The following is a 24,573-nucleotide window of genomic DNA, read 5'->3' on the forward strand; positions in this document are numbered from 1 at the left end:
TGGTACGTTGGTCCTAAGCATTAAGAACTTTGCACTCCGTTTAGTTGGTCTATGCTTGGCATCTGAAGGCTGCCTCTCCATAAGGTCTGCAGTTTGCCTCACGGCGTCTTGCTTACTCCGGTGTCCACAATGCGGATTGACCCGATGGAATCCTTCATCGGCAAGGGCTGCCACCTTAATGTACTACACACTGTTACAACAACGACTTGAGCACCACATGGGTTGGATCTGAGCTCCGATTTGTGTGATGTTGATCTCCATCACGAGAAGCTCAAATGCGAGTTGCGGGCTCATGTACAGGTTGTGGATAGTAAAATGCTCCGCATACAGAATAGCTGGGAATGCGGTCGCGGACAATCAGCGGTATCGGGTAGGGAGTCGGTTGCCGGGCGGCACCAACTCATCAATGGCCGTAATGTTCTTGCGGTGATCGCTCCCAAGACCGGAACAAATTTGCTCACCTATGTAACTGGACGGGGATCGCTGCCTCCACCTACCTCGGCCGGTTATGATACATACATGTGGTATGCCAAATGTTTTTTAATTAAGCTGCTGATGTTGTTGTACACTGAGGCGGTAGCCCTTGCCGATGAAGGAATTCATCGGGTCAATCCGGTACGTACAACCGGCTGCCAATGGATGGGGCTAAGCTGCTGCCCGGCACGGGATAACTGGGTGAACCACACAAGCTGGAACTTTGAGCTCCGATCTGTGTGGTGTCCAGTGCTGTTACGAGGTTGCGGATAGTGGAATGCTCCATACGGAGTAGCTGCAACGGCAGTCGCGGACAATCAGCGGTATCGAGCGAAAAGTCTCAGTGAGAGGTCGGGTGGCACGGGATCTTGCACAAATACTGAGTGCCTGTGATGCTCGATATGACAAGGCGAGTTATTGGCGCCTTTAAATAACCATTGGCAACTCTGTTCCCGCGACGATCGGTCCTTTGGACCGGAACGAGCTTGCTCACCTACTGGAGCTTGAAGAGGATCGTCAACTCCTTATGAAAATGTAGTTACAACAACAACAACAACAAAAACTTATGTGCTGTTTAGAGTTGACTACCTATCTTCATATAAAATATTGCTACAATTTTTAGTGTTATGTTTTGTGGATGAAACTGTACCAAGACGATTTTTCTGTTCCCTCTCTTAAAGCCTTTACTGTGTGGTGGTGAAAATTACCCAGCAAGTCACAAGTTACACTTTTCCTATCCGAATAAAATCGCAAAACATATACTTATAGTAGACGTTTATAAATATTTATTGTATTTTAAGATTTAACGTTATATTGTTTAAAATATAGCACAAATCAATTGCCTTAATGGGTGCAAATATCGCTTGAAAAAGGGTATAGCTTATATGGATTTTATAATCAGCTACGAATAGGATTATAAATATGGTTGTGTGTGATACATTAAGATTAGAATTTTCTCTTAAAATTTAAGTGTTTATTCAGTTAAGTTTTGGCTCCACAAAATGTGTTCCTCACGCTGTATACATAGGTGGCTAATCAGATCGACACAGGAAGCTTTATGCTATGAAATATGATGAAATGTCATTGTTCGAGTCATTTGGAAGGCGACCACATGCCGTATTTCGGATTATTAGCCTGGGGATTAAGATTCTGAATGAAAGAAAAAAATGAAAATAGTTTCAAACACAATGCTTTAGAAATTTACTTGAACAAAATTATTACAATTAGTTGCTTCTGTTGTTGGATTTGTGGTATTTCCACCATTGGTGTTTGTTGGCCCCCTGTTTGGATTATTTGCGAGCATATTGTTAGCACTGCTTGAATGAGCCATCCAGGAAAGAAAGTTGCCACCCTAGAGAAAAGAACATTTTCAAAGCATATTTTAAATATTTAAACCTATTGTGTGTATCTTACCTGCTCCTGATTTTGAAGTTGATTGCCCAATAGACCGAATTGATTAAGTGCAGCAGCTAATATGGCTGTGTTCATAGGTAAGGAATTTAAATTAAGTCCCATTCCCATATTTTGTGAGGGACCTTGAGGGTTAATACCCAGCGTTTGCAAGTTTGGCATGTCCAGAGGTCGATTTTGGCAGCTGGTGTTGCTACTGTTGCTGGGACTTTGTGTCATCATATAATTTCCCCTATGTCCTCCTCGCTGATAAGAGTTTTCGCGACTTACAGGCCCACCTGTACTGCTTCCTACCAACATACCTGATCCATCGTTGGCAGGCGGATTGCTGAAAAAGTTATTTCCACTATTGCTTGCGGGTGGTCCTCCCTTCGTTTTAAACAAGCCGCTTTGGCTATTTTCATTGCTGTTATTGTGGTGTGTGTTTCTCGGATTTGTGTTGTGGTAACTACGATGGTGTTCATACTTGGGAGCTGCACTTGAGACGTGTAAAGAAACTCCTGAAAAGTGAGAAAAAATTTAATATTGTTTATATAAATAAATCTAAAAATTTATTTACTTATTACAATAAGTCATTGCAATAATTTTCACCACTTAATTACCCTTAACAATATGATCCTCCCCGCACAACGATGAAGCAACTTCGGGATCAAGAAAAGTTACAAAACTAAATGCTCTGAATGGTCTAGGAATAAATACATCAGTAACTTCACCAAATCTTGAGAAATAATCCTTTAGATCTTCTGCAGTTATGTCCTCTGTGCATCTTCCTACAAATACTTTACAGGGTATTTGATTGGGAGCTCCCTAAAATGAAACATAAGCGTGCCTCAACGAACAGTGGAATGGTAATATGTTATTCTATGTATATACCTTCGAATTGGGTACTTTCACTTCACACCACCGGCCGTCTATCGAGTGACGATTAGATAAAACACGTGCTTGCACATCGTAAGATCCAAATCGTACAAACCCAAATCCTTTTGACTGTCCGGAATGTACATCTTTCTTTATTTGTGCCATCAGTACCTCTCCAAAAGTTTCAAAATAAGCACGTAAACTTTCCTCTGTTGTTTTCCATGGCAATCCCAATACAATTAGATCTGTGCAACGTGCCCTTGACTCCATTCGTTTGGTTTTGGCTGTGGAGTTCTCCAACTGGTCATCACTTTTCCTTTTGTTCTCTAATACAAAAAGAAAAATCATCATGTGCTCATCTACCTAATACGTATAAGTAAATATTAAAGTGCGCTTTGGTTACCTTTTGGAAAAACACAATGATAAATGTGTGCTGACCAACCATTTTCACTGGGTGGATATAACTTTCCATCATTTAAACGGATTCCACGATAGCATTTGTTTTCTTCGTTTATGTATTTTAGACCAGATGCACCAGGAAATTGTGCTTGCAAAGTAGATAAAAGTAAATTTTTATCATTTTCCGTGGGCAATTCAATTGGCTCATCCCCTTCCTCTTCGACCACAGGAACAAATTCCATATTTTATTAATACGATAAAAATTAAAAAATTATATCTATTGGTTTTATTATTATTGGGATGTTGCAAAAGTAAGTTAGTTTTTGTCAAAGCCGATGAAAACTAAATGTTTTTGTCAAAGCCGATGAAAACTGAATGATTTTGTTAAAGCCGATGAAAACTGAAATGTTTTTCAATCGAGGTCGGCTCAGTACTATGTGGATGACACTGTTCAGTAGAGCCAGTTTATTTTTTTTGTGTTTTAATTTTTTTTCTAATTTTGGTTTTTATTCTTTGTAGTTCGGTTTGGGTTTCTTCTTCTTCTACTTGTTCCAGTTTGTTAATGAGAGGTGGAAAGGTGTGTGGTGAAAAGCGGGAAAAACATGTCATCCCCATTCACCCCACAGCTTTCTTCTCCCATCAAAAACAAACTCGTCTATTTTAGGTCTATAAAAGAGGAAAGGTCGACTTTTGGACGAGCCAAAGAAGTCAACCAGCCTATAAAGTCAGCTTTATCACATTCAAAAGATAACGAAAAGTCGAAAAATCTACCTATTTTCCAATTTTAAGCTGCCATTAGACGATAAGACATGTCATCTGAGCTGTCACTTTCAGCATTCATAAGACTTGTCTTATGTATGTCGAATGTCTTATCGTCTAATGGCACCTTAAGCTGTGTGGTTCTGGTTAAGTCAAACGTAATTGCAATATAAATATCGCATAAGTGGTGGCTATCCTACGTATGGCAATACAATACGTAAAGTCTTTTTGAAGGTTGGTCGAGTTTCCAGCAGAGGAAAGGACAAATCTACAAATAAATTTAATTTCATTATTGGGATGTTGCAAAGGTAAGTTTTTGTTAAAGCCATAGCCAATACTGAGAAAGTACATTGATTTTGTAAGCAGTGGTTCAACTACCAATTAGTGGCCAACGTAACTCAATTAATTCAATTTAAGTGGAGAAACTAAAAAAAAAGATAATTAAGCTGTTTTACAACAAGCAAATACCTGCTTCGGTTAACTTTTTTTAAAGTTAAAATAGATTAGCAATAAACTTCAATTCATATAGTTATTATCAAAAATATATATTAACATGATTATTGCGTTACGTGAGAACTACATCACTAATCAAACTATAGCAGAAACGCAGTGTGGAACGAAATTAAATTTCATTTGCTAATATCTAATACAACCCTGCTCAATGAACATCTCTGTCTTCAAGTTTTAATTTTCAACCGCGTTCTTGTGTACGCTTGGTTTTTTTTTTTTTTTTTTTTTTATTTCTTTATGTTGCCACCCTTATGAGTGGAATTATTTGGCCAGATTCACTCTCAATCGGGGAACCAAAACGCCACCACCAATTGTGTAGGCAAAGCCTACTATGTCAATAATCCCATTTTTCAGAGCTGTACATCCACTTCACTAAGAAACCTGGTTAGCTCGAACACCTTGTCAAGTCCATGGACATTTACAAATTCCTCCACCGTGTCCATATTCTGCAAACAAGGATATCTTGCCCTCGTTAGTGCGTATTTGCCACATTGAAAGAGTATATGAGAAGCTGTTTCCTCCAAATCACAAACGTCACAGTTGGCCTCTGGAGTCACATGCATTTTCGCCAAGGTACTGCTACAGAAACAATGATTACTTAGAATTCTGTTTATAGTCTTCTGATCTTGAGGACTCTCTTCACAGGAATTGAACCACGTCTTCTTACTGGGGTTAGGGAATAAACGGAAATAGTGAGAGCTGCTTCTACTTGCCAAATCATTGTACTCCTCCGACCATTCACTCCATAAAATATCGCTTATCCTCGCTACAGCATCCTTAATCGGCCATCGTATTCTCAATTTGCCACCATTTGTAACATCTCTTGCTGCTTGATCCACTATTTCGTTATGGCGAATTCCAGCATGGCCAGGTATGAAATGAATTTCAACTCTCGTAGCAAAGACAATCAGATTTATGAATTCATCTATCAGGAAATTCCTATGATTAGAACTTTGCAGTGCCATAATCCCACTTTGGCTATCAGTTAATATGGCCACCTTACTCATGTTATTATTTCCAGCAAAACGAGCCACTTGAATAAAAGCAAGCACTTCTGCCGACATCGACGTTAGCTGTTTGTTTACATTATAGGACTGAACTGTGTCCGAATCAATATGCACAAAAGCTGCTCCAGTTAGACCATTTATTACTGATCCATCAGTAAAAAAGACTTCAAAATTCTCTGATTTCAGCTGTTGAAGTTTTTCCGCCATGAGTTGCTTGATGATGATAGCACTAGCCTCCGATTTTTTCCTCGCTGCGCCCTTGAAAAAATCATGGAAAAGGAATAGTTTTTCCGAATGTAGCCTGCTGATTCTGGTGGGTTCAATGTCCGAAAGAATCGTTCTAAACTTCGAGAACACTTTATAATAGCTTGTCTTCAAATTATTATTGTTCAACAATGTTTCAGCCACAGGTAAATTATAAGCAAAGGATTTCGCAATTTCTTTTGCTGTTATCAGTTGAAATCTATATGCAGGAGGCAGCTCAGCAGCCAGACTGTATAATATAGGCAAGGGTGTTGAACGAATCAACCCCAACGATTTTCGTAAGAATAAGTTGAGACAGCCTTTGAGCCTTAATTCAGATCTCTTCGTCAAATTTGCCAAGGCAGCCGCACCATACTCAGCCTTGGACCTTGCAAATGCCTTATAGAACGTCAAAGCTTTCTTAGGACTGACACCAAACTTACATCCACTTAAAATGCGTAAGAAATTGCAATTTCGATCTATTGCTCCAATTGTGTTATCGATGTGTTCCTTGCATGTACTGTTTGAAGAGATCACCACACCAAGATATCTTATTGAGTTTGACTCTGTCAGCGTCTCGCCTTCAATTTTTATGGTAAGTTGCCTAGGTCTCCGGTTAAAATGAAAAACATTCACCTTTGATTTATTGAAGTTGAGGTCAATTTCTGCACATCTCGATTGAAATTCACAGATTTTATTCTCTAGTATATTTCTCGCAGTCGCAAAGTCTCTATGACAACATAAAATAAAAAAATCGTCTGCGAATTGAAACACTTGGCAATTGTCAGAAGCAGTGTCGTGTAGCCGGGCAGTATAAACGTTGAACAGCGTAGGGCTGAGGCTGCTGCCTTGCGCTAAACCATTATTTATTGTCACTATGCTTCTCCCAAGTTTAAGTCTCCTCTCACGCAGACCCTCATGAATCCATAACACTATTTGTGAATTTAGTCCAATGGAATATAGTTTAAATGTGAGCTTCGTCAAATTGATATTGTCATATGCTTTTTCAATGTCAATACATGCTCCCATTACATGCCTGCCAGATCTCTTTAGAGCGTCTATCGAATTCAGCAAATCATTGATACAGTGCGATGTAGATCGACCAGACCTATAGGCATATGACCTCGATGGAATTACGCCATTGCCTTCAACATGGTCCCGTACGATCGGCTTTAGCAAACCTTCCAGAATTTTCTGAGGGACTGACATTAACGCTATAGGCCTATAGTTCCGAATATTTGTTAGATCTTTGTCTTTCTTGGGAACTGGACAAATCCGTACATTTCTCCAACTATCAGGAAATATCCCACTTTTCCAAGCATCACACAGAGTATCAAAAAACTTTTTCTTCTCCTCAGGGTTTAAATTTATTATCATATCATATGTTATTCTGTCAGGTCCTCCAGATGACCGAGGGTCCCTTCCTTTCAAAAATTCCATGAAATTAGCAAACCTGAATTCTGGCCTTATATCAGATGTTCTGCCCAACACCACAACTGGCTGATTGCTACTTGTATTCAATGTTTGAGATATGATGTTGAGATATTCCTCTTTCTGCTCCTCACTCCAAACGTTGTTAATAGATTTCGGTCTGCCATATTTTTTTACATTTCTGATTTTCGACCACATCTCCTTTGGTGAACTTTCATTGTTGACCTCCTCTAGAAACTTGCCGAAGCACGCCCTCTTCCGTTTTCCAATGTGACTATGAAGCTTCCTCTCAATTTCCCCTAGAGCGACACATTCATCATATGATCTGGAGTTGAAGTACTTAAGTCTAGCTGCCGTCCTTAGCCTGTAGAGTTTCTCCGTTTCACTGTCCCACCAGCTTTTGGGTTTGAATCTATTATCCGCATTGATGATAATTGTGCTGTTACTTATGACACCAGAAATGTTTTGCTCAAATTCATTTAGATTGCTTCCAACCTTCATTTGTGCCAAACCACTTAAAATTTTTTTCCGACATATTCGGTGCGTTTTCTTCGGAACATTATGACGATCAAATACTTCAATTATTATTGGAATATGATTGCTACCCGTTATTTTTTCCTTCCTGGTACTCCAAACAGTGTTATACGCGTTGATATTAATAAAGCTGACATCGATCGCAGAACAAACCGACTCATTTAGCATGAAGGTCGGCTCCCCATTATTCAGGCAAATAAAATCATTTGTATGCATGATACCTTTTAAAGTCTCACCATTCCTATCCGTATGGGAATTACCCCACAAAACAGCTTTCGCATTGAAATCGCCCGTTAAAAGTGTCGGATTCTTGAGCCCACTTATAGTACCAAAAACTGATGTCACAATTCGCTTGAAGTCTCTCGTTCCGCAGTTTGGCGGAATGTAGACGGTTACTAGATTAATATTCTGCCGTAAATTAAGAGTTGTAACTCCCACCACCTCACAATCGCCATCAAAGCCAATTAAACAAAATTTGATGTTCCGCCTCAAATATATTCCAACTCCTCCGTGGCCGTCAGCCCTATTCCTGCACACGAAATTGTAGTTACAAATATTGGTCGTCGAATTGTCCTTGACCCATGTCTCGGATAATAGTGCTACATCAATGTTGTGTCTCTCAAAAAACAGTTCCATTACGTCCTTATTCTCCTTATTATTAATGCTTTGTACATTGTACTGAAGTATCTTCATAAAAAATTACTCTTCTAAATACCACTAGGCACAATTCTGTCAGAATTTGCCCTTAATCTGTATATATCCATGTTAACCATTTGACTGTTAATCTTCTGACGTAAGTCCTCCAAAATTAGTCGCTGATCATTACTTATACCACTGACACCAATCCGTGCAAAATTCGCCAGTTGTGACGACATATCGCTTAACGCCTTCTCATATTCTGATACCTTGCCGAAAGTAGGCAAAAGAGCTACTCCATTTGGCGCCACATAACTGGCCTCGCCATTTAGCGCCTGCTGATGCTCCTGCTGAGTTCGTAAGGCATTTGCCCCCTCACGCACTCTGTTCTCATTAACCTTTGCAACCTTTGCAAAGGAACTAACTGAGTGTATGTGTCTCGCAGATTCAGCGGTATTATTTATAACCCCTTCACTCCTTACTGCCTTCTTTCTTCTGTTCATGTTGACATCTGGAAATTCCCTGTCCATATCCTCACTGAGCACACTAAAACGATTGGAGAATACAGCTGCATACTTCACTCTGGCCTCACTGTATGACAGATTTTCTATTGTCATAGTTCTTTTGATTTGATACGCCTTTTCTCTTGCAGGGCATGATCTTTCAGTAGGCACATGTTCACCTGCACAGTTGTTGCACTTCAGCTCTTGCGCACATTGTTCCTCCTCATTATGACGATGAAAACATTTCTTACAATTCTCCTCCTTTTGCTTGCAATGCTGAGCAAAATGATTGAATCTATAGCATCTGTAGCATTGACCAAAAGAAATGTAGTGTTTGACTTCTCGTTTTGAATATTGATAGAAGTTAACTGATTTTGGTATTTCAACACCCTTGAACAATATCTTGATTCTCATTGTTGGAAATTTCTCACCTTTTTCAGTTCGCATAACTCTATTAATTTTCAGAATCGTCTTCTCTGATGTTATCTTTCTGCATAATTCTTCCTCTGATATATCCGTTGGTACTCCAAAAATTATGCCTATCTTCGACACAAAATGTGGTAATATTCTTGGCTGATAACCCGCTTTTGGGAGCCGCTCATCCGACACTAGTCTGTTCGCAGAAAAAGCATTTCTGCATACTAACTTAGCTCGACCAAAACCAATTTTATTTACTTCAATCAAACCAACGATATTCATTTTATCCATCAACCGAGATAAGGAAATCGTGTTCATCGGACTTCTGTTGTCTCCTTCATTGATCTTGTCCACATAAACCACATACGGGCCCTTATGATCAGCATCATACATCAAGACCGCATTAGAAGCCTCATTCTGGGAGTTTACAGGGTTTTGTGATATGACCGCATTCTGTTTCACCTGGTTTTCTAACGATGAAGATTCCTCCATCCGAATCTTTTTATTCCTGCTGTTGCTCCGACTTCTATCCCTGGTACCCAGGGATATCTTCGTTCTGCCCCTATCAGGCGGAACCACGGGCGGATCCTCACGATCACCCATCCTCGCCTACAGCAAAAATGGTAGACGCGCGATAAAAAAACCAGTGGGAAAAAACCACCAATGAAATCCAAAAAAAAAAAAAAAAAGAAAAATTCCACCAGGTAGCAAAGAAAAATCTCTATTGCAGAAAAAAAAAACCGCAAAGAAAACCGTTATAGGCGCGAGTCTATGAAAAAAACCCCGAAAGTAGCAACAACACAGAAGAATGTTGTCGGCACAAGCCCATATACACGAGAGTACGCTTGGTTTTTTGTCCTTTTGCAGATGGGAAAGTTTTAAAATTATAAAAAAATATTAAAAATAAAAGCAATAGTCTTCAAAGGGAGTTTCCTTTGCAAATCTATAATACAAAACAACAAAAGGATAGATCATATTTTAAAAGATAAAAGCAATTTGTGTGGTAAGTTAGATGTCCTAGAAAAACACATTTTATATGTGCCCATGTGTCCTAAAATAAATGGCCTCATATCATATCACTGCCATGTTTGCATTTCTGTGACATATATGTCATACTTATTACTTCGTATTTTATGATTAAAATTTTTGATTTATTTTGCTTCTTAGTTAAATATGAGTGCATCAAATTTGTCATTACTGGCCACATTTGATGACCTGCGTCGCTGCATACAGGTTTTGACAGATGGTTCAGCCGAAGAAGAGCTCCTTAAAGTATTGCAGTTGCAAAAGAAGATGCAAATCGAGTGTATTTCAAGAGCCCAGGAGGCACAGAGGATACAAAAAGAACTAGATGCTTCTTTGCAGTCAATGGCTGATTTGGAGACAAAGTTATTTCATGCCCGGCGCTTGCTTGAGATGGAGAGTAAAGCTCGTAAAGAAGCAGAGCATGACAGAGACCAGTTGGAAAGAAAGTTGGTTGCTGTGGCTGATCTTCTGCAGCATGAAAACAATCTTAAGAATGAAACAAGAGATAAATTGGGCTTCTTGCACACTTTGCCCAGAAAGAGGAAATCAGTGAACCGCAATTTGGAGGACAAGTATGGTAACGAAATCAATTCGACTGGTAGTTTTCTCTCCGATCTTTCTATAACCCAATCTGAGGATGATTTTCTGGAGGACCGTCCGCAACGTAGTTGGCACAAAAACAGGCAGTCCAATGCAAATAACGGCGCTGCATTTGGCAATAAAAGAACTCTTTTATCAGATGAAAATGTGAATACACCTCCAGCCGCACAACAACCAGTTAGACGTTCCACGAGACGTAGTAAGACTGGAAGCCAACGAAACCACCACAACATTGATTTGATAAATGGCAATGAGCGTATATGCGCAACCACAAAAGTGTCAATTCCTCAAGATGGTGTGGGAGCTATACGTGCTGAATCCACTATTGAAACAGTTCCCGTTGATGTACACAAGGAGGATATTGAAATTGGATCATCAACACCCCGTAAATCCCCATTAAAACAACACAATTTGCAGGGAATGAACACCGTTGGTGGTTTAAATACAGATTCGCCAATGACTCAACATTTAAAATCGGCGGGTACACTAAAGCGCGCCCATAACTTTGTAAGCAAAACATTTATAAGAGGAGAAACATGTGTGCACTGCCAAAGAAAGTAAGTCTATGAATACACTTTATCGAATTTTCTCAAACAGATATTTTTTTCCTTTTAGAATACGTTTTGGTTCAGTAGGTCTACGTTGTCGGGACTGTCCCATTAGATGTCACACCGATTGTCGACCTTCTGTTACTGTAACATGTGTGCCATCCACAGGTACTCCTACCATTAAGGGGCTAATGGGACATATTGCTGATTACGCCCCGTCCGTGTCTCCCATGATTCCTGCCTTAATTGTACACTGCGTCAATGAAATTGAAGCTCGTGGCCTAAATGAAGTGGGTATTTACCGTGTCTCAGGATCCGAAAGAGAAGTGAAAGCCTTGAAAGAACGTTTCCTCCGAGGAAAGTCGACTCCCCATTTGGCTAATATAGATGTTCACGTCTTATGTGGTTGCATAAAAGATTTTCTTCGTTCTCTGAGAGAACCGTTAATACCCACAAATTTGTGGAAAGATTTTTGTAACGCTGTACAAAACCCATCAGAGGAGAACATACAAAAGGACCTGTATAAAGCAATAGATGCAATGCCACAACCAAACCGCGATACTCTTGCCTTTCTGGTTATGCACTTTCAACGTATTGCTGAATGTAGGGAGGTATTAATGCCCCTAGATAATATAGCTAGAGTATTTGGTCCAACGATAGTGGGATACTCTTCCCCAGATCCAGATCAGCACGCTATATTTACTGAGGTTTACACACAATATACAGTAATGTTGAATTTGCTCAAAATACCAAATGTATTCTGGTCCCAGTATGTAGCTCAAGGCGACAACAAAGAAAACAAACATATGGGTTCCACCATCAAAGAGACCCCAAACCATAACAATAAGGATTCAATCTATTCACTATATGGTACAGTGACTTGTGTGGCATCATAAATGCAAATATAAATTAAAAATTGTGTTTTATATTTTCAGCAACTCCACTTAAATCTACCCTTAAGAAACGTCGGCTCTACGGCAGTCCTCCTTTTCAAAAAGATTGATGGATTACCATAAAAACTAAAGAATTTTTTGTTATGTTATGAAGACATTTAATAATTAGAATATTGATTTATTTTTCATATGAATATTGGTTTGTGGGAACACTATTTAATTTTATTTTTCAATATATATATATATATCAATCACATATACATTATATTAACTATTTCGTTTGAAATAATCTTCTATGGTCTACATATATTCTTGAAATTTTCATGCATACATAAAAACTTATGTACATCACTTGCAAATACTTGAATTTTCTTCAAATATAACTTTTTTAGATAAATTGAGTTAGCCATTGGGAACGAAATACCGCATACGTGAACGAGTTGAACCGTTGAACGAGAATTTGTGAAATCAAAAACGTGAATGTTTAAAATGATCATCATACGTATAAAATATGACGTTAAAATGTGTATAAAAGTTTTATTACATCCCTGAAATACTCGAAGAAATGTCATTCGATGAGAAAGCGCACTCGATCTCGCATGCGGTATTTCGGCACTTGGTCTATACATTTTCAATGTTTTATACAGTAATTTTGATTTAGCTGCCAAAAACAAGATTTGCATTCTTTTTTTGATAGCAAAGCGAAATTTGCGGTTATCTTTCATATCTTTAACAGCCAAAAGTCGCAAAAATTGCTGCACTTACTGCAGCCGAACAGCTGTAGATGGAAACCATTTATACAACGGTACAGTATAATCCGAGCGGAAGTTGATTAGCCGCCGCTGATTTGGTCGGCTCAACGTAATGTTAACGTATGCAAACACAAGTCAAATTTATTACTTTGATTAACGATTTTCAAAGAGATATATTGTAAATCCAAATGTATTTCGATGTTACTTCTTCTTCTTCTTTGGAATTACGTTATATGCCAATCAAATTAGATTTTTGTTGTTGTTTTGCAGAATATCAATTCGCAAATTTTGAAAGAGCAAAATCGACGCCGTTAATAATTTCGGCCATGACGCCTTACTCAACTTAATGGCCTCGGCTTCAGACTCTGTTGCGGCTATAGGATATAAATACATACAGATGATAAATTGATAAATTCAAAGAATAAGAAGAATTAAAATAATTTTTATTGATAAAAACATTGCTGTAGGAACTGTGAATAAGAAGAATTTAAACTGCAATAGAACGTGTCTTAGATCGTTTGTGGAAAATATCTGCAGAATAAAGTGGGTGTATATATTGTAAATTTGCAAACTGCGTTTTTATCAGCAAAGGTCAGTCAGTCTTAAAAAATAAGGATTTTTTTGAACTTTTTGTCAATAGCTCAATTATATCGTGTAAATTATTCACACCTATAATACACAATTCATTTGCAGATTGGTGCAACAAGAGAAAGAAATTAGAAGTAGGCACAGGCATTGGAAGCTGCAACGAAAAGTTATCGATTTTTGCAAGCCTTGAATGTTATGTCAATCATAAATCGTATTGCATAGATCACATACGATGTATTTTTGATTGAATGCAGACGAATAGAAGGAGAAAGCTTTTTGTCACATAAGTAAAAATCACATACCGGCCCGGCTATGGCTATGTCAAAAATAATAAAGGTTTTGGAAAAATCCTTGCCCCCATCCCCACATAGTGTACTGGTGGAATGTCGCCATAAAAACGACAGCATTCTCCTGGAGTCAAATGCCGTTGCACTATTATCGCAACAGGAAACTGAGATAATTCGCAAAAATTATACCAAAGTATGCGATGCGTACGGTTGTTTGGGTGTTCTTCAACTAAATGCTGGAGAAAGTACGGTATTGTTCCTGGTGCTGGTCACTGGCTGTGTTTCGATGGGCAAGATAGGCGATGTGGAGGTCTTCCGCATACAACAGACACAGTTTGTGTCTTTGCAAAATGCTGCACCGAATGAGGATAAAATTTCTGAAGTTCGAAAGCTGCTCAATTCGGGAACATTTTACTTTGCCCACACGAATCAGACGTCTACAAGCATGAATAAATTCGATATAACACTGTGTGCTCAAAGGCGATTCCAGACGTCTGAAACTGATAATCGTTTCTTTTGGAATCGCATGATGCATATTCATATGCTACGATTCGGCATTGATTGTCAGTCATGGCTTTTGAAAGTTATGTGTGGATCGGTGGAAGTGAGAACCGTGTACATCGGTGCTAAGCAAGCTAGGGCGGCTATAATATCGCGTTTGAGCTGTGAACGAGCAGGAACACGTTTTAATGTAAGAGGTAAGTTAGTATAACAAGAAAATTATGGTCGGTCGCTAAAAATTTAAGTGTTTTATCACAGTGGACCAAAATTCACTAATGAGGTGATATATCGCAAGCTTTTTGCAGTTTTAGAACTTGTAACTGTACAAATAGCTTTAAAAAGAAGGGGTATTTTCCTTTAGCTCAAACTTGCACTCACTGAAATGCCGGAAGTTTCTCCTCATTGGCAGTTGGATGGGCAAAATTAATTTTTATTTTTTTGGATCAGACTTAAAAATCGAGTCCAAGGGCCGATTTGATTACAAAACAAAAACCTCAAATTAACCCTTGGCTTCGAGCTTGGCATTCCAATTAACCTAATCTGATTAAATCACATGGGGCGGAACTGCAAAATTCTTATCTGTTTTTTTATTTACTTTTCTTTTTTGAATTAACAATCTTTTACCTTCTATTATACCATAATAATTTAAGGCACAAACGATGAAGGTCACGTGGCGAACTTTGTCGAAACGGAGCAAGTGATTTACGTAGACAATGATGTAACCAGTTTCGTCCAAACACGTGGCTCTGTTCCACTTTTTTGGGAGCAGCCAGGTGTACAAGTTGGTTCGCACAAAGTAAAATTTTCCAGAGGTTTTGAAACTTCTGCTGCTGCCTTTGATCGACATATGAGTATGATGAAACAAAGATACGGTTATCAGGCAATTATCAATCTTTTGGGAACTTCGACGGTGGGCAGTAAGGAGGGCGAAGCTATGCTTAGCAATGAATTTCAGCGGCACCATGGCATGTCTGCACACAAGGATGTGCCACACATCATTTTTGACTATCATCAAGAATGTCGTGGGGGTAACTTTGGCGCCCTATCTAAGCTCAAAGACCGCATCACAGCAGCTGGTATAAACTTTGGTATTTTCTATGCTTCTTCCGGTCAAGTGCTTCGTGAGCAATTTGGCGTTATACGTACAAACTGCTTAGATTGCTTGGATCGTACAAATTGTGTTCAAACGTTCCTTGGCCTAGACACGTTAAATATACAAATTGAGGCCTTGGGTTTGGGAGAGAAAAAACAAAATTTAACTCGATTCGATGAAATATTCAAGCAGATGTGGATTAACAATGGCAATGAAGTTAGTAAAATCTATGCCGGAACGGGGGCCATACAAGGTGGATCAAAATTGATGGATGGCGCCCGATCAGTCTCTCGCACTATACAAAACAATTTGCTTGATAGTTCGAAACAGGTGAGACCACATTGAACATAGCTTTTGAGTTTATAAACGAAAATTGGCATCTTATTTGCAGGAAGCCATTGATATTTTACTGGTGGGCTCAACTCTCAACTCGGAGTTGGCTGATCGAGCAAGAATATTGTTACCTTCGAATATGCTGCATGCTCCAACAACTGTCTTGCGAGAAATGTGTAAAAGATACAATGAATACGTCAAACCTATGACAGTGCGCGTTGCGGTTGGAACATACAATGTAAATGGTGGCAAACATTTCCGCAGTATTGTCTTCAAAGACACTTTATCCGATTGGTTGTTGGACTGTCATGCTTTGGCTCGTTCAAAGGATTTGGTCGATGTCAATAATCCTTCGGAGAATGCTCCGGTAGACATCTTTGCAATTGGCTTTGAAGAAATAGTCGATCTAAATGCGAGTAATATTATGGCCGCTAGTACGGAAAATTCGAAACTTTGGGCTGATGAGCTGCAAAAGACCATATCAAGAGATAACGATTATGTTCTCCTTACCTATCAACAATTAGTTGGTGTTTGCCTATACATTTACATACGTCCTGAACATGCTTCCTTTGTACGAGATGTTGCTATTGATTGTGTAAAGACCGGTTTGGGTGGTGCAACTGGCAATAAAGGTGCATGTGCGATTCGCTTTGTATTCCACGGAACATCAATGTGCTTCGTATGCGCTCATTTTGCTGCCGGGCAATCGCAGGTAAGTAAAATAGTTTTGTTTTTTTTTATTAAAAAATAGCTTAAAGCCTACGAAGAAGGATATCCCCTAACTCAAACTGACGATTATTGTAAGTATATTAGACTTGTAAAGGCTGTGTGGGTCGCCTTCAGTCAATGAAGAAATCTTTTCTTTGTGAATGGTTCGCGAAAAAATCATTCCAACAGTTCCAAATGTCGTTGCATGGCATAACAGATACATGAATCAGATAATTTATCTGTTAAAGAATTCTTTCTTTTGAGTACTTTTCTATGCCACTTGTCCTTATTACTTGCCGATTGTCCTTATTACATAACCTAAGATTTTCGGTTTCGGTTTTAGGTCGCTGAACGTAACGCTGACTATGCCGAAATAACACGGAAATTATCGTTTCCCATGGGACGTACTCTAAAATCTCACGATTGGGTATTTTGGTGTGGTGACTTTAACTATCGCATTGACATGGACAAGGAGGAACTAAAGGAGGCCATACGTAATGGTGATTTGGCTTTAGCCTTAGAAAACGATCAACTACTCAAAGAGCAGGAAGCAGGAAATGTTTTTACCGATTTTCTTGAGGGAGAAATAACATTTGATCCCACATACAAATATGATGTATTTAGTGATGATTACGATACGTCCGAAAAACAAAGGGCTCCCGCCTGGACAGATCGTGTGCTGTGGCGTAGGCGCAAAGCCTTGGCGGAATGTGATCAGACGGCAGCCGATTGGAATCCAGGGAAGTTAATTCATTATGGGCGATCTGAACTAAAACAAAGTGATCATAGGCCAGTTATTGCTATAATCGATGCCGAAGTTATTTCCATTAATCAGCAACGTAGACGGGATGTATTTGAACAGGTTATCAAGGATCTGGGACCACCTGACTCTACCATTGTTGTACATGTACACGAACCCTCGGCCGATGAAGATGGCCCTACTATTTATGATGAAAATGTGATGTCATCACTGATTCAAGAACTATCCAAACTGGGGGAAGTAACTTTGGTGCGTTATGTAGAGGATACCATGTGGGTTACCTTCCGAGATGGAGAATCGGCTCTAAATGCTGTGGCCATGGGCGAAACCAATATATGTGGCTTGCAATTAAAATTCGAATTAAAATCGCCCAATTGGAATAAAAACGTAAATAGTGAAATAGAGTTATGCACAACCAACACCATACCGCTGTGTGCTAATCCAAAAGAGCAAGCCCAGTTATTAAACGCCACACCGGAAGTACCCCAAAGACCCAAACAACCCCCTGCACGTCCTGCTCCCGCCAGGCCACCAATTCCCATGTCGCCAAAGAACTCTCCACGACATTTACCTCATGCTGGCGTTATAAGTGTGGTACCGGAAATGTTGCAGCCCAAGGTAAAACCACCAATGCCCCCACAGCCAGCCCAATTGCCGCCACCGCTGCGACCTGTGCCCGTCAATTCGGCCAGTGGCTTTGATACACCCTCGTCATCGAAATCTCAATCGCCCACAGAACAAAACTCTCCGCTACACACATCATCGGGCAAGGTGTCGCCAGTGGGCTCGGGTTCAGCAGCAAGTTCGCTACCTCCAACACCACCACGCCAAACGCAAAGTAAAAACGTGACGCCAGCCTCTACGCCATCACGCCAGTCCAAGCAGTCATCGGTGGATGTGCAAGACACTTCTGCCTACAACGACTCAAACATCTATGAGGAAATACAGGATGACATACCAGCTCCCAGACATCCGCCACCACCTTTTCCACCCGTTCCCAATGATAGTGTTAACGAAAGTCCCGCACGACGGGTAACGCCTGCATTGCCCCCCAATGCGCCACCCATGGGCCCGCCTCCAATACCAATAAGGCGCGGCCCACCACCCATACCAAATCGCACCGGTGGTGCACCTCCCTTGCCGAATAGACCAAATAACAATTGAATTGATTGTACTTAGCAAATAGTACAACTTAAGTAAGTAGTCAAATATTATTGAAATATTATATATACATACACACATATATATAAAGGGTGATTTTTTTGAGGTTAGGATTTTCATGCATTAGTATTTGACAGATCACGTGGGATTTCAGACATGGTGTCAAAGAGAAAGATGCTCAGTATGCTTTGACATTTCATCATGAATAGACTTACTAACAAGCAACGCTTGCAAATCATTGAATTTTATTACCAAAATCAGTGTTCGGTTCGAAATGTGTTCATTCACCGTAACGTTGCGTCCAACAGCATCTTTGAAAAAATACGGTCCAATGATTCCACCAGCGTACAAACCACACCAAACAGTGCATTTTTCGGGATGCATGGGCAGTTCTTGAACGGCTTCTGGTTGCTCTTCACTCCAAATGCGGCAATTTTGCTTATTTACGTAGCCATTCAACCAGAAATGAGCCTCATCGCTGAACGGTGAATGAACACATTTCGAACCGAACACTGATTTTGGTAATAAAATTCAATGATTTGCAAGCGTTGCTCGTTAGTAAGTCTATTCATGATGAAATGTCAAAGCATACTGAGCATCTTTCTCTTTGACACCATGTCTGAAATCTCACGTGATCTGTCAAATACTAATGCATGAAAATCCTAACCTCAAAAAAATCACCCTTTATAAAGATGAACAAATTTAAAACAATGGTCTCCAAAATCAACATTCCGCACGAGCTGAAACATTTAGTGTAGCCCTATTTTCTTTTGATAAAACTGCTAAAAAACTTTGTCTAATTTGGGTATTGTGTACGTTAATCATACATACACCCCTCTTTTAATGGCGCAAGCATAAGGAGAAATCTCCACACACAATACCTCATACTTAAATTATTTATTTAATTATATCCTAAATATCACCATACAAAACAACAACAAAAACCACTTATTATTACTATTATTATGCGTTATTAACATTATGAAACACAAAAATAAAACGTTATAGTGCAAAGATACTGGATACTAACTCGTACTCAATACGCTTAAAAGACACAACCGATAATTGCAATCATCATGATGCCACACTACTACACACAGAAACACACACACACATTTTTGTTATAGCTGCAGTAATATTGAAACAACATATTTCCAAAAACTATGGAAAAAATGCAGTAACTTATACATATATATCAGCATAAGTTTTCATATTATAAAAACAAAAACAAGATTAAAAACACTTATGCATAAAAGAAAATGCTAAAGTATTAAATATCTCGTAACATAATATAACACTAACTAGTCAAATGTCCAAGAGGAATAAAAATTTTGATGATTTTAATGAAGTTGCAAAACAAAAAGAAAACAAAAAGAAATCACATACATATATAGCAATATACATGGCATGTCTTATGTACATATGTATGTGGACCCCAATTGTTTAATCAAAAAGTATCAATTACCTTTGTTGTGGATAAAAACAAAAGCTTAAACTAATTGCCCAAAAATGTTCGTTTTTAATGGGCAATCACCAACTAAGAGATAACTCAAGTTAGTAATTCGGCCTATGTGTGCAATCAAAATCGTACTGACTTTATCAGCACCAAGATGACAATTTGGTGCTGGCTTTGCAAAGACCTACTGAAATATTTTAAATCTTTTTTGTTTTATTAAAGAAAAAGTCAACATTAAGGTATGACATTTAATGCAAAAATGTTTGTTAAATACAAGGCGTATTCAATAAGGTAGCCGCATCGGCGAATTGCTACAACAAAGCATCTTTTTTGGGAAATTGATATGTCAAAATTTGTAAGCAAGGCGAATAAAATTCTATTCGCCGTGACATTTCAAATTTGGTTCGACCAATCAGAGCAAGAAGTTTATTAATTTTTAAGTGTCAAGCAAAAAAAAAAACAAATTTAAAAATGTACATAAGTTCCATTAGCTTTAAAGGCTAACCCCCAAAACCATCAAGAAGGCATAGTTTTCACAAGGTTATTATAGCGGCAGATAGCAACCAATAGCGTACAACTAGCAAGGGGCTCAAAAAGGAAGATTTTAACTAGAGGGGTTTTGTATGACTTTGTCATTATGGTGAGTGGCAAGATTGGCCAATGGGCTTGATGTCCCCCGAAAGAAAAAGTTTGTGCTATTCACCATGTTCAGGGGATCTCTCCCAGCTACCGCACTTATTGCAATGCCAGGACATTGACATCAGAAACGGACACATGACGGACTTACATTTGATTTGTGGGGATGAGTTATATACGGTTGGCCACCTATTGTGGCATTGTCCAAAAATTGCGAACGACTTTACTTACTATTGTTATTGTACACTGTAACGTATACTTTCGGTATAACAGTACGCGTTACGTATACGCCAACTGGTATATTTTATTGTAAGAATTTCTCATTTAATGCGCTTTTGTGAGGCCAACGTGATTTGAGGTTGCAAAATGTAGAAAAGGCAAATTTTGTTTTCATCCTTAGTCCAATATATACTAATGATTGAGGCTTTTGTAGTCAAAAACTTTTTTCATAGGAAGTGAAGCAGGAATTGCATTGAAGTATTGTATATTGTCGTTGCACTGTAAAGCCAACATTTGTCATTTATAAGAGTATTTCTTGTTGTGTAGACATAACAAAAATAAATGACAATGAAAATGAAGAAACGAAATTTTAACAAAATTGGCTAAACAAACCATACAATTTCTTAAGAAAATTCCGAAGAATAATAATTTCAAAATACATCAACGACATTTTTATACCCTACACCCCCAGTATGATACAGGGTATTATAACTTTGTGAATTAGTTTCATAGATAAGTAGAACAATCGGCTTAGAATCACTTCCTGATTCGATTTACCTATGTCCATCTATCTGTCTGTCTATCCAAGTATACTTGTGTTCAAGGTCGCATTTGTTGTCCGGTTGTTATAAAATTTTGTATAAATTATGGCCTTTTAAGGCTGTAGAAGCCACAATTTTGGTCCCATCTTTCCAAATTTAACGTGAGATGATTTATTGGTAATTGGCTTGTTGTGCTCTCTAAAAACTTAAAAGTAACCTCCAAAAGGAAAATTTTAAGTTTCGTGCTACTTTTTGAAGGTGAACATGTCCGCCTATGACGCTGAACGCCTGGGTTCGAATCCTAGCGAGACCATCATCAAATTTTCAGCGGTGGTTATACCCTCCTATGCTGGCGACATTTGCGAGGTACTATGCCATGTAAAAACTTCTCCTCAAAAGAGGTGTCGCACTGCGGCACACCGTTCGAACTCCGCTATAAAAAGGAGGCCCCTTATCATTGAGCTTAAACTTGAACCAGCTGAGCTGCTCGAGATGACGATGAATACCACACAAATCGGATTTCAGAGTTCCAACCCGTGTGTTGCTCACAGTCATTCCATGTGGGGTCTTTTAGATATTCTAAAGGCAAAGCTAAATATCACATCAGTTCACTATAGGTTAGGTTAGGCTGAAAAGAGGGTGCAGATATTACTCCACCCCATGCCACTATGGACATACACCTAAGCCAGCAATCGGCCTGTTGTGCGCTCTAAAAACTATAAAGTAACCTCTAAAAGAAAATTTTAAGTTCGGAATTCCGTGCGACTTACAAAATCCTTAATTGTTTTCCATACCACTCCCCTAAGTTGGTTCATGTCTGGTATTGTGTCCCCACCTAAGTTTCGGTATCTGTTAGTCGCGAAAGCCAGGCAATGACAAAGGAAATGCCCCAACGTCTCATAATCTTCCCCGCATGTCCCACACATGCTATCACTTTTTTTTTAAATTGCTATTAAACACGCTATCACTTGCGGCACCGATTTCACATAAGTGAGCTCGTAGTTCTTTCTGTAATAGCCTCGTCTTCTCACCACCTGGATCCCCCCATAGGATTTTCGCCGTCCTACCGCAGTTTCGCTGTTCCACAATGTCATTTCACTTTACTATGCAATGGTTACTTTACTTACTTTTAAAACGTACTAAAACTTTTTTTATCCTTTTATTTATTTTTTTTAATGCAACATTCCATAAAGAGTAAGATTCCACATTCCATTCTACGTTAGGGTAAGGTTTAGTTAAAGAACATGTTATGTTGTTGTTGTTGTTTTTTGTAGCCATACATGCGCGTGAAACGGGGGTTAGCAATTCCTGTAGTGGATTTCTCTAAACAGTTTTAACGAAAATCGTTTAGTTCAAAATTGATAACAGAAAAGTCAACAAATTTGGCATTCAGCTGTTTTCGATAACAAATATAAAATCGTCGAAAAATTTTTTGGTGTTTACTTTAACGACAAGAAATAAAATGAATTATTTACAGTTTCTTTTGAGTGTTATACCCTCCACCATAGGATAGGGGGTTTACTAATTTCTTCATTACGTTTGTAACACATCGAAATATTGATCAGAGATCCAAAAAAATACTCCTTCCGATCCGTTGGATAATTTCCATTCGTCGTGCATTTCGAAAGCTGCATAGTACTACAACTGCTTTACATGCCATCACCGTACACAAAAGTAGAAACAACATTCTCAAGTCCCTTGTCGGCAGCACTTGGTGTGCTGATAAAGAAACCTTGGACTAACCACCTAATGCTTCTGGATATTGTGGCTAGACAAATTACTGCGACCACTGATGTGAGGCTAAGGGAGATTTCTATTTGGTTATGTGACGGCTACGGACACTATGTTATCAGTGAAGATATCTGTATCCGTTCGCAACTGGCAGACTAATTTGAACTAATTTTTTCCTATCCCACTGTGCGTAACCCAGCTAGACCCAATAAATACCATGGCAGCATCTTCCCCCCTTAACGAATTCAAAGGAACGGTGCTGGTTTCATCGTAGCTCTCCGATGAGAATTTTTTTTAAGATTTTCCAAATAATTCCGCAAATTTTGCACTTACTTTCTAATTTAGAACAACCGACTTGAGGTAAAAATTCATTTTAAAAAATTACTTCATTTAGAAAAGATGAATTATTTCATACTAAAAACTACCATTTGTCGAGTTTTCTGTGCCTGAACAGTAGCTGCTGCCATGAATCTTCATTAAAAGTAAATAAAAATTAATGAAATTTAATAATTACCAATAAACTATTTTTATATTTTTCACTTACCTCTGCATTTTTGATCCATTTTGCCGTTAGCTTTTGTATTCTCATGTAACGGCTGCTTTTCAAAGTTGCAAATATCTGCTAGCAAAAAATTCCCAATAGTACTTTGCAGGTTCTCTATTTTCTAACTGTCAACATTTGCACTCGCTCGCGCTCTCTTCTGCTGGCGAATAAAGTACGCAAACGACTTCCAGTAAAAATTTGTGCAAATTGGCACAAATGGCATAATTTTTGAGCTCCCGAACACAGCTAATTCGCATCATTTTTCGTTGTTTGTGTGCGGTATGGTTCTTAACTATAACGCACACACACACAACCAAAACTCGTTGACAGATAGTGCACTCCGCGAGAATTAATGGTAATTACTTTACTTTACTTTAATTGGCTATGACAGAATATTTGTTCCACTAGCCGAACATAGAATAGCGTTCTAAGCGCCTAGATCTTCTGCGCTCATTCTAAAATCTCTGACCCCAAGTTTCGAGGTGTTTCCCACCACTTGATCTTTCCATCGGGCTTTTGCGTGTTTGCGGTTTGCGTGTACCACCGTGTTTGCCTTCAAAAGACTGGAGCTACCTTATCCATTCTGACAACATAATCTAGCCAACACAGCTGTGGTATTTTGATGCGTGTAACTATGCTATCGTTGTCATACAGCTCGCGGTTCATAAGTCGCCTATATTCTCCATTATCGCAAACTGGTCCATATATTTTACGAAGAATTTCTCTCTCAAATACTCCAAGCACTGCCTCATCTGCTTTCACAAGTACCCATGCTTTAGAACCATATAACAGCACGGATAGCATCAGTGTCTAGTATAGTGTAACTGGTGTCATTCGTTTCTGACTGTCTCAACGCTGTGGTTCCCAACTTTCTCCATCGTCTTTATCTTCTCGGTTGCAAGGCTTTTTGGGAGTTGAAAGCATCCATTTCGTCTTATCTCCATTTACTGCCAGACCCATTTTCACTGCCTCTCTTTCGATTCTTTCAAAGGCTGTAGTTACTACTTCGATGTC

General features: G+C 38.9%; 4 protein-coding genes across 5 annotated transcripts in view; 2 read left to right on the forward strand and 2 right to left on the reverse strand.

Moving 5' to 3' along the window:
* Positions 1–1,233: 1,233 nt before the first annotated feature.
* LOC106094597 (TAR DNA-binding protein 43) lies at positions 1,234–3,482 on the reverse strand. 2 transcript variants are annotated; one of them, XM_013261828.2, is made up of 6 exons: positions 3,146–3,482; positions 2,758–3,068; positions 2,487–2,691; positions 1,888–2,384; positions 1,696–1,825; positions 1,234–1,623 (listed from the first exon to the last, which is right to left on the reverse strand). In XM_013261828.2, coding segments are annotated over exons 1-6 (1,383 nt in total). In that variant the 5' UTR covers positions 3,384–3,482; the 3' UTR covers positions 1,234–1,621. The 2 variants fall into 2 exon arrangements, with proteins under 2 accessions (XP_013117282.1, XP_013117277.1); XM_013261823.2 differs by having other exon boundaries at positions 1,679–1,825.
* A 4,848-nt stretch (positions 3,483–8,330) lies between these two features.
* LOC131997717 (uncharacterized) lies at positions 8,331–10,003 on the reverse strand. Its single transcript, XM_059369111.1, has one exon. It carries the CDS (start codon positions 9,782–9,784, stop codon positions 8,333–8,335), a length of 1,452 nt encoding a protein of 483 aa, XP_059225094.1. The 5' UTR covers positions 9,785–10,003; the 3' UTR covers positions 8,331–8,332.
* Positions 10,004–10,026: 23 nt separating this feature from the next.
* Positions 10,027–12,645, forward strand: LOC106094745 (rac GTPase-activating protein 1). The gene is made up of 4 exons (XM_013261986.2): positions 10,027–10,184; positions 10,349–11,364; positions 11,423–12,225; positions 12,291–12,645. Exons 2-4 carry the CDS (start codon positions 10,355–10,357, stop codon positions 12,356–12,358), a joined length of 1,881 nt encoding a protein of 626 aa, XP_013117440.1. The 5' UTR covers positions 10,027–10,184; positions 10,349–10,354; the 3' UTR covers positions 12,359–12,645.
* Positions 12,646–13,362: 717 nt separating this feature from the next.
* LOC106094686 (synaptojanin-1) overlaps positions 13,363–24,573 on the forward strand; it is a 78,500-nt gene continuing 67,289 nt past the window's right edge. The window contains exons 1-5 of the mRNA XM_013261930.2: positions 13,363–13,591; positions 13,694–14,573; positions 15,027–15,799; positions 15,861–16,514; positions 16,854–18,466. Coding sequence (XP_013117384.2) covers positions 13,901–14,573; positions 15,027–15,799; positions 15,861–16,514; positions 16,854–18,434 — 3,681 coding nt within the window. The 5' untranslated portion in view covers positions 13,363–13,591; positions 13,694–13,900 and the 3' untranslated portion in view covers positions 18,435–18,466. The remainder of the gene's footprint in view (positions 13,592–13,693; positions 14,574–15,026; positions 15,800–15,860; positions 16,515–16,853; positions 18,467–24,573) is intronic.

Source organism: Stomoxys calcitrans, chromosome 5, assembly GCF_963082655.1.
Source record: "Stomoxys calcitrans chromosome 5, idStoCalc2.1, whole genome shotgun sequence".
NCBI lineage: Eukaryota > Metazoa > Arthropoda > Insecta > Diptera > Muscidae > Stomoxys > Stomoxys calcitrans.